The sequence below is a fragment of the Callorhinchus milii genome, unplaced genomic scaffold (genome assembly GCF_018977255.1).
Source record: "Callorhinchus milii isolate IMCB2004 unplaced genomic scaffold, IMCB_Cmil_1.0 Scaffold5, whole genome shotgun sequence".
Lineage (NCBI taxonomy): Eukaryota > Metazoa > Chordata > Chondrichthyes > Chimaeriformes > Callorhinchidae > Callorhinchus > Callorhinchus milii.
The window spans coordinates 21,246,997-21,256,491 of NW_024704746.1; the positions used below are offsets into that span (position 1 = coordinate 21,246,997).

The 9,495-nt window shown below is 43.3% G+C and overlaps 1 protein-coding gene across 3 annotated transcripts; it reads left to right on the forward strand.

Annotated features, from left to right (window-relative positions):
- The first annotated feature begins 185 nt into the window (after positions 1-185).
- si:ch211-121a2.4 (transmembrane protein 205) lies at positions 186-5,826 on the forward strand. Of its 3 annotated transcripts, none has more exons than XM_007899825.2 (4): positions 186-293; positions 2,898-3,016; positions 4,050-4,213; positions 4,979-5,826. In XM_007899825.2, exons 2-4 carry the CDS (start codon positions 2,902-2,904, stop codon positions 5,279-5,281), a joined length of 582 nt encoding a protein of 193 aa, XP_007898016.1. In that variant the 5' UTR covers positions 186-293; positions 2,898-2,901; the 3' UTR covers positions 5,282-5,826. The 3 variants fall into 3 exon arrangements, with proteins under 3 accessions (XP_007898016.1, XP_007898017.1, XP_007898019.1); XM_007899826.2 differs by having other exon boundaries at positions 186-272; XM_007899828.2 differs by having other exon boundaries at positions 186-268.
- Positions 5,827-9,495: the final 3,669 nt, after the last annotated feature.

Below are 9,495 nucleotides of genomic sequence, written 5' to 3' on the forward strand. Positions count from 1 at the left end.
CCCCCCCCACCCCCCTCCCCTCCGCGCCTCTCCCCGGCGGCCTCAGACTCCGCTTGTTGCCCTCTCACGGGAGGACGGATGGAGCGGGAGGGGGGAGGGGGCCGGAGACTACAAGTCCCGGCATGCTTCAGGCGGACGGACCGCGCGTGCGTACCGTGAGGGGGCCGCCTGGCGGGTGGGCGGGTGTAGCCGGGGGACCAATCAGGAGCGGCGGCTGCAGCGGCTGAGGTGCCCCGAGAGTCAACGTGTTTCATCACTGAGCGCACAGGTCGGTGAGTGTCGCGGCGCAGCGGGTAAGTGAGTGAGTTGCAGAGATGATCAGCAGTCAGTCCGCAGTCCGCAACTTTGCATTTCCACCAACGCTGCTTTAATAATAATAATAATAATACATTGCCCACATGATCTCTACCCACTGAGAGCTAACAGTTGTATGTATGTATGTGTGTGTTTTGCTGACTCTCCAAATCTGTATCACTGGTCGGAAAAAGTTTTGCAAAAGTGACTCTCGACTCGACCAAAGTCAACATTTTTTTTACTCAAAAGGTTCATTTGCTTCTGCTTGTGTGTGGGTGTGGGGGGTGTAGGTGGTGTGGGGGGTGTAGGTGGTGTGGGGGTGTAGGTGGGGTTGGGGGGGGGTGTGGGGTGTAGGTGGTGGGGGGGGTGGGGGGTGTAGGTGGTGTGGGGGGTGTAGGTGGTGTGGGTGGTGGGGGGGTGTAGGTGGTGTGGGGTTGGGGGGGTGTGGGGGTGTAGGTGGTGTGGGGTTGGGGGGGGTGTGGGGGTGTAGGTGGTGGGGGGGGTGTAGGTGGGGTTGGGGGTGTAGGTGGGGTTGGGGGGGGGTGTGGGGGTGTAGGTGGGGTTGGGGGGGGGGTGTGGGGGTGTAGGTGGTGGGGGGGGGGGGGTGTAGGTGGTGGGGGGTGTAGGTGGTGTGGGGGTGTAGGTGGTGTGGGGGGGGGGGTGTGGGGGTGTAGGTGGTGGGGGGGTGTAGGTGGGGTTGGGGGGGTGTAGGTGGGGTTGGGGTGGGGGTGGGGGGTGTAGATGGGGTGGGGGGTGTAGATGGGGTGGGGGGGTGTGTGGGGGGGGTGTAGGTGGTGTAGGTGGTGGGGTGTGGTGTGGGGGTGTAGGTGGGGGGGGTGTGGGGGTGTAGGTGGGGTTGGGGGGGTGGGGGGTGTAGGTGGGGTTGGGGGGTGGGGTTGGGGGGTGGGGTGTGGGGGTGTAGATGGGGTGGGGTGTGGGGGGTGTAGATGGGGTGGGGTGGGGGGGGGGTGTAGATGGGGTGGTGGGGTGTTGGGAAACCTGCAGTTATTTTACGATCGTTTTGAAAATCCTCGGAATTTGTTAGGAAATTGGGGAGAGGTTTCGTCTTTTTTTATATCGGAAAAACAACTAAAAGTGGAAATAATTTGGTGACCCCCCACTTTGGTGATGTGTTTAAATTGCAACGATTTGGTGCACTGAGCAATTCCTCGCCCCGGTCCTGGGGTCGTTAATGGTGATATACTGTGTGACAAAGCGCACGTAGCAAAACCCGAGCGATTTACTTTAAAGAGACGGTTTTCGTGGTCAACGCTTCTTCACGTTGTTTTTTTGGGGGGAAAAAAAAGCAGAATACAAAGGGGGGTCTGAAACTTTGGATGATGCACCTTGAAAAGTTATGTCATGGCAAAAGTTGAGGCAAATTTGAGTGATTTGTTTCAGCTTCGTGCTGGATAACCCATGCGAATATTTTGCTGAGCTCAGAGATGAACTGGATTACAGCAACAACTTATAATAATAATAATCCTTGCATTTGATATAGCGCTTTTCACGTCGGGAGGACGTCCCAAAGCGCTTCACAGAACACACACTGTAAAGTGAATTGACTGTGTAGTTGTGGGCGAACGCGGCAGCCAATTGCGCACAGCGATGTCCCACAAACAGTCATGGATTGAAAATGACCAATTTATTATTGTTTTTGGTTTTGGAGGGATTATTATTAGGCTCTGTGTGGAGTAAGGAAACTTGCCCAAGGTTTCACCCTCTGCCTGGAATTGAACTCAGGTCTCTCACTTGCAAAGCGAGTGCTCTAACCACTGAGCTACAGGACTCCAATCTGCACTGAGATAATATGTACTGACTGTTGATTGAAACAATACTGGTCATATGGATACCCCTTCTGTGTTACTAACCAAGTCAGAGTGTAAACTAGGAACACCTGATTAAAGTTTAATTAATCAAGCAAGTTGTGCGTGTGAGGTTAAGACTCAATGATTTACTTGTGAGCTGTTCTTGTCCACTTGCACCTGTAATGGCTCGGAGCGCTTAACAGTAGAGGAGCCTAACTCAACAACAACAACAAAATTACATTTATAGAGCACCTTTCAAGTCGGGTGGACGTCCCAAGGTGCTGACTCGGATTAACATCATTAAATACAATTATTATCTCAAGGCCCTTCTGTAACTTGTGCTATTTGAACTCCCTTACACAATACGCCACGTGAAACTACACTGAAAACTGTTGGGGGGGAGAAAACATTGCATAGGAGATTTATTGACCCAGCCAGGCTGATTTTATTCATCACTTTGATGCTTGTCCTTTTTTTTTGATGTGCCTATCAATAGAAAAATCTTGTATCTGAGAGAAACCTGTTGCGTATGTGCTTTTTAAATCCACACTCATTTGAATGGTTTGCTCTGTGTAAAGTGTTTTATGGGGAGAGCGAGATTTATCTGAGAATTACTTTTTTTATTTCATGTTTTGTTCTGTATGCTTTGCTGATGCCAAACTAGATCCTCATCAAACCGTTATCTTGAGTCTGGTTTACATTTTCTGTCTCTACTCCCTGCTCTTTTATTTCCCACACTATATATGTCCCCGACTTAAACAGAATAATTTTCTGCAAGTTTTCCATCTTCCTTAGTTGTATGATGACAATTGCCATGCCAACCGATGAAGGACCCACAACTTTTGCCAAACTTCTTCACCTGATATTTCTGTCTACATTCTGGGGGATGCAGATATGGGTCACATTTATTTCAGGTAAATATGAATGTAAATCTGTCTTCTTTGTTTCTGTAATTGAATTGAACTGTTAATATTTACAATTACAGGTTCAAAGTTTAAATTTGCCTACAATGGCCAAGCTCAACGTTCATAAATGTGCTGATAATAACTGAAGACAGTATAAGCCAACAGTTGGGAAATTGCTTACCAGTCTAGTTTGAGCAGTATTGACCCTTGTTTTTCAAGCACTGTAGGTGCTTCATTATACACTCCGATAGCTTCCCTACAATAGATGTTAGACTAACCAGCCTGTTGTTTGTGCGTGATCCTTTTTGTAAATTGGGATTTCATTCCTTCCTTTCCGATCCTGACACTACTCATGTTAACTTCTATTGCCAACCTCCCACAGTACCAAATTGTGATATTTTCCATTGCAAAATATCTTCTCTCTCTCTCATCATGTTTGCCAGTTGTCTTGGACATGCCTGTTGCACAGGGGCAAGAATGCCTCAATTACATCTTGATCCAAGCAATGTGATCCTGTGTTATGTTCATATTTAATTTACTCATTGACTTAATTTGAATTTAACAACAGGGGATACTCTAGGGCTGTGCTTAATGATTTATAATATACTCTTGTGAAAAAAACATTATGATGGCCATAATCTAATTTATAGAATTAAGCACTGGAGCACCCACAGAGCAAGTCTTTGCTGACTCAGATCATTGCCTTTGAACAGCAGTGGCTTTGAATCCAGTCTGTTGATAGAATGTGTCAGTGAATCCCCTCCATTGCAGATGTTGGTGCTCCCAGCAATCTGCTTCAGGGGTACCTGATCTTCATGTATTTGTGGTCTTTTGTGATTATTTGTAGCATGGCTGTCAATATGTAGAGATGAGAGGAATGTTTATTGTGAATGAGCAATCTGAATGAAACTACTTGTATATCTTGGTACATATTTGGTTGTGAGCAGAGAAAGGTAGATGTGTGATTTTTAAAAAAAAACAACTGCAGGCCTTGGGTTTTACATTGAGTATTAACAGTAATCGCTAATTGTTTCTCCTTCAGAGTTTGTCATGGGCAGTAACCTCTCCAGACATACATTTGGCTTCATTCGGAGCAAGCTCTTTCCTTACTATTTCCACTTGGGTTCAGCCTGCGCTTTCTTTAACCTGACCATCTTTGCAATATATCATCCAAGTGAGCTGCTAAATGAAGAGGAGACCCTGCAGGTAACAAACAATGTCCCTGCCGGAAGGCAATTTGGTGTGGATAATAGCAATAGTGCCTCATATCAAGGATAACCTGGTGTCAGACTAGCTCAGTTGCCCACACTCTCGTCTGTTACTGTTAATGGCCAAAGACCAGAATTTTTTATTGGTATTATGTAGTTGTGTTTTTGAAGGTTCTGTGCCCACCTATCCATGTGTGTCTCTCCCAATCTAGTTCAGCTCTAAACTGAACCCAAGTGAATATGTAAGCATGCCTCAATGATGCCCCCACATTATTCCTTTATGACGGGTGGGGACATTAAGTATTATGGGGGGCAGGGGGGGTGCAAATTAATTTTTTTGTTTAGTGCTATTGCAAGTGTCATCCGTCCCCATGACATACAAGGAAGGGGAGTAACTCCCCGGGGGTCGAATTTGCTCGGAGGTGAAATCGGGCAAAACCAGCCAAGTCAGCTGTAACTGTTGACCAAGTTCTGTGGCTCATCAATTAGCAGCGACAACAGGAGCACTGGGGGTGGGGAGGGGGGCACACAGTTCCATAGAATGCTGTTTCACCTCTAACTACTGGTTTTGAAGTCTAATGTGACTTCAGATCATCCCAGTTTCTTGTAAGCACTTGTCCACAGTACAAAACCTTTTTGTTTTTTTAACTCTTTAGAGTATAGAAAGCTCTACCAAGCAACTGACAAAAATTGTCACGCTTATAAGCATTAATATCTCTAACTTGGGACACATACCTTAAAATCTTTAATCTTTTTCCCGCAGATTGTAATTTTCTTCATCTGTGTGACTGTCGCCGGGATCAATGCTCAGTGGTTTGGACAAATAACTTCCGAGGTCATGGCCGACATGCACGTGATTGAACAGAGCCGTGGGCTGGGTCACGATGTCGGCCTGTCCAGTAATAAGGAGGCGTATGGCCAGCTGAAGGAGACCAATACTAAATACAAGCATTTGGCACATAAACTTGACCTGTATCATAGGTTCTCCTCTCTCTGTAACCTGTGCTGCATTGTTTGCAATGGGATGAGTCTGTATTACATGGCAGCTAATTTGTCCACTTTGTGAAATAGTCTGATTCAGATATTCCAAGGGCCTAAATCATCCAGGGAAGTTTTCTTACCTTCAGGAGTTTATCGTGTGCAAGACAGACATGTTCAAGTTGCAAACTATTTGCACCACATATTGTAACGATGGACTATGGGTTCACTGTGATCTTTGGAATAATACTGTTTTGATGGGTATTAATACTGCAATCTGCAATATTTTTGTGATTAGAAAAGTTACTGTATGTTCTAGGAAAAAGTATGCCCTGGTATACAGTCACATTTATAGAATGTGGATTGAACATGTACTCATTCTCTGTACTATACCCCTCCCCAAAACACTTTTTGGGAAGGTACAGTCTTTTACAATTGTAGAATAATTTCAGAAAAACATACCAATGACACATGACTGTAAATAGATACTAATACCTCATCCACTGTAAAGCAAACTCAGCTTACACAATTTGTAGACATTCTGCTTGACACCTGGTTAAGATAACTCACATACAAGCTCAGTCCACACACACAGGTCCTCATTGTTCGACTATGCCATCGGCCACCCCCCTTCCCCTCCCCTCTCTTCCCCCTCCAACCCCAGCTCGGGTATGAAATGCTGTATTCTGTCCAGCGCCTTGGGACATCCTTCCGACATGAAAGGCGCTCTACAAATGTAATCTTGTTGTTGCAAAATCATAAACCAAAGTCAGCAAACATCAACAAACCCGGCTACCATTTCTACAGAATAGAAGCAGACAGAAGATCCCAAGAATGAGTGTTTGAATGGTCGACTTTTGTATCCCATATAATTGTATAAAATGTATATTATTAAATGTAACCTTAATGATGGCAACCCATCCAATAAATGCAAAAAAAAACACAATTTGCATTTGTGGATATCTGACTTCTTGATGAATGATCAATTCACTTCTTATGTATTCAGTAATGTGTCCTGCACTATCCTGTTCGCTAAGAAAATACAGGTGGTGGAATGAGGTACTCTAAAGGGGTTCAAATAATATCTAGACAAGTTCCTCTAAATTAATCATTCAGGGTTATTAAAAGAGAGAGACGTGTTGAAAAAATGTGGGGAAATTCAATAGGTAGCTAGACCGAGAGCATGAAAGTGTTACTGATGTGCCCTGGATTCCTGCAAATTTTAGCTGTAATTCGAAATCTCATGTGGATCATTGCTAAAATTCTGTAAATTTTAAAGGATCAATGGATGTTTGTGCCAAGGNTTTTTTTGTAAATTCAAATTGGAATTTCAAATTCCTCCAGGATCACAGGAGTGCTGCAGAAATGAATGAGAATTTAGTAATATCCTCTCCAGTGAATACTTGCACAGTAGAAAATATTCACTAATTTGTGTACTAACTGGATCACTTTGGAAGTCCAGGCAACAGCTATTGTTCCCTTAGTTACTCACTCATATTAGCCGCAGCTGGCGAGAGTCCTTAAAGTGATTTAAGAGCCGAATAATAATAATAATCCTTGCATTTGATATAGTACTTTATCGCGTCTTCAAGATGGCTCAAAGCGCTTCACAGAATATACTGTAAAGTGAATTGACTGTATATTTTGTGGGCGAAACGCGGCAGTCAATTGCGCACAGCAGCGTCCCACAAACAGTGGGGGATTTAGTGAACAGTAACAAATTATTATTTGTTTTCTTTTGAGGGATTATTATCCCCGGAAAAACGATCCACCAATCGACTAACAACCATTCGAATGACAGGTCCAGATACAATAACCAAATTCAAACACTTTGGAGACCAGCCTGAGCCTCTTGGGGATTCAGTGTGCCCTGATTCACAGAGAACAACTAGTTTGGGGAATTCAATGTTTAGTGATTAAACTGGGCACTGCAACAAGCCAACCAGATCCTCCCCTCACAGAAATGCAGGGTGTGATGAGAGTTAGTTGGATTTATCTTTTTGGGAGACTTTTTAAAAACTTGAAAATGCTGATTTTCACTTTTCTTTTGTACTCGCTATAATACACCCCGACACATTTAAGCAGAAAACAGAACTTTTTCTTTCCCGCACAGTATAGGTCATTTTTTGGGGGGAGATTCAGGATGTTTGCAGTAAGCAGGGCGAACACTATGGAAATACCCAATGCGTTTTCATTGTTTTAACAAGTAAATGAGGAATCAGCTGCCAGCACCACCAAACACAGTATCACACAACACTCACACTTCTTTTCAATTCACTCCTTCCCACCCCACCCCCACTTAACTTCAAAGTGTTAAACAGTAAGACTGTTTAAGACAGTAAGACACACAGGATTCCCAGGCAGGATCTAGTCCCAGACAGGATTAAATCCACTTAGAGAGATGGAGCAGTCACTCTTGTTTTTCCTGCTGGCCGTAACTGGGAAGCTGGAGTCAATTCAGCTTTTCTTAAATCTTGCCCATGACTCACCTCCGCCAAAGTTGTATACCTCTGTAATACCTGGGCAAATTTGTGTCTCTACCTTAGATACATCCAAAGCCTTTGTTTGACACCATGCAGTTCCAAACACGTTAGCATCTTCTGATCTTCCAGTTGTATTTGTTCTCTCTATCTGTGCTAGAGTTAATGGTTCACCATTGAAATACTTTCTTTCTCCATTATCTCAAGGGCTGCTGGTCTTTTTCAATTACCTTTTATGGTTCCATTTCATCTGTTGACATTTGTAGCTTCACAAACTCCTCTGCTCTCAAATTAAACTCCCATCTCTTCTGCTTCTATTCAAGATTTGGTTACTGCTTGCATATCTGAGGAGTAGCTTCCACCTACCCTATTCATGGTTTGGATATAGGCAAACCCTCCAGTATAACAACTGATGCCTCTCCTATCCTGGCAGGCCATCAATCTCTCATTCTTTATTTAATCAGTTCAATTAAGGTCATAGTACCCTTGTTTCCATATGTACTTTGCTATAATCCACCCTCCCACCCATTCACTGTCATTATCTTGAAATCAAGACTTGAGGTACAGTCTCCTTCTCTAATCTTGGTGGTGTCTTATTGTCCATCAACGTCTCAAAAAAACTCTATTTTGAATTACATCAACTACCACAGAAATCCTGTTGGTTTTCCAGGTTCTCTGGAATTGAATTGAAGCTAATGTAAGTCAAATGGCTGAACACTAATCCAAAGTTTCATTTGGCTGCTCATGCCTTGTCTGCTAATCAGCCAATGCAGCAATCAGAGTATTTTCTTAACAACAACAACTTGGATTTATACAGCGCCCTCCACGCCGGACGGCATCTCAGAGCACTTTCTTAAATACATTTATAAAGTGTGAACCTTTGTGTGAAACTCAAATCAAGTCAGTAATGAGCAGTGGAGCATTTTCTATTATTATTATTCTATTATTGGCATCAAGCACTCAGGTCATACATTTAGTCTAAATCTCTCACTGAACTGCTCTACAATGTGCCTTAAAGAGAAGTATTATTATAGATTGCAGGAGGTTTCATTATAAACTATTCTATCTTTAGTCTGTGAAATAAACAAACAATTGACATTTTTTCCTAAAAGGCTGGGGAAAATCCCCATAATACAGCATCATGCTCTCAGGAACTTAGTTGGCTTGTTGATCTAGCTCTCTCCATTGATGGAGATACCATACTAAATATCATAACCTTTCAGGACTGAAAATACCCTCAAGAAGCTGTAAGGTATGATTCTCGCTGCTTTATTGTGATTTTCTCAGTGTAGGCAACATGCATGGAATTCTGCTTTGTTTGGATACTCTTTAGCTTGGTGATGAGTTTCAACATGTGTTAAGACAGCTCCAATCATTGATTAAGCATTTTAAAATAACAGCAACACTATATATTAAATAATAATTCTTGCATTTGATATAGCGCCTTATCACATTGTTGAGACGTTTCAAAGCGCTTCACAGAATATATTATAAGGTGAATTGACTGTGTATTTTGTGGCCCAAATAAATAACCCCCAAAAAACAAGCCCGCTTCATTAAATTACGCCCTTGTAACTCACCAGTAACTGTCAGCAGTAAATCAACATTAGTTAGTGATCCATTGCTTGTGCAATAACTCTTGCAACATGCTCAACCTTGAGTGAAAGTCAGAGGTGGAACAGAAAACATGGAAGCTTGGAATCTCCACATCAGGACAGCACTGACTCTGCTTCAAAATGTCAGTATAAATTTACTGTCACCCATATGGATCTTGGCGGAGTTATTCACACCCATTGTTACAAGAAACTGATTTTAAACCTTC

Bases quoted from the DNA above. Each gene is read 5' to 3' on its own strand.
- si:ch211-121a2.4 (XM_007899825.2), top strand. From the start codon at position 2,902: ATGATGACAATTGCCATGCCAACCGATGAAGGACCCACAACTTTTGCC. The intron at 3,017-4,049 runs GTAAATATGAAT...TTTCTCCTTCAG, and splicing joins ATGGGTCACATTTATTTCAG to AGTTTGTCATGGGCAGTAAC. The intron at 4,214-4,978 runs GTAACAAACAAT...TTTTTCCCGCAG, and splicing joins ATGAAGAGGAGACCCTGCAG to ATTGTAATTTTCTTCATCTG.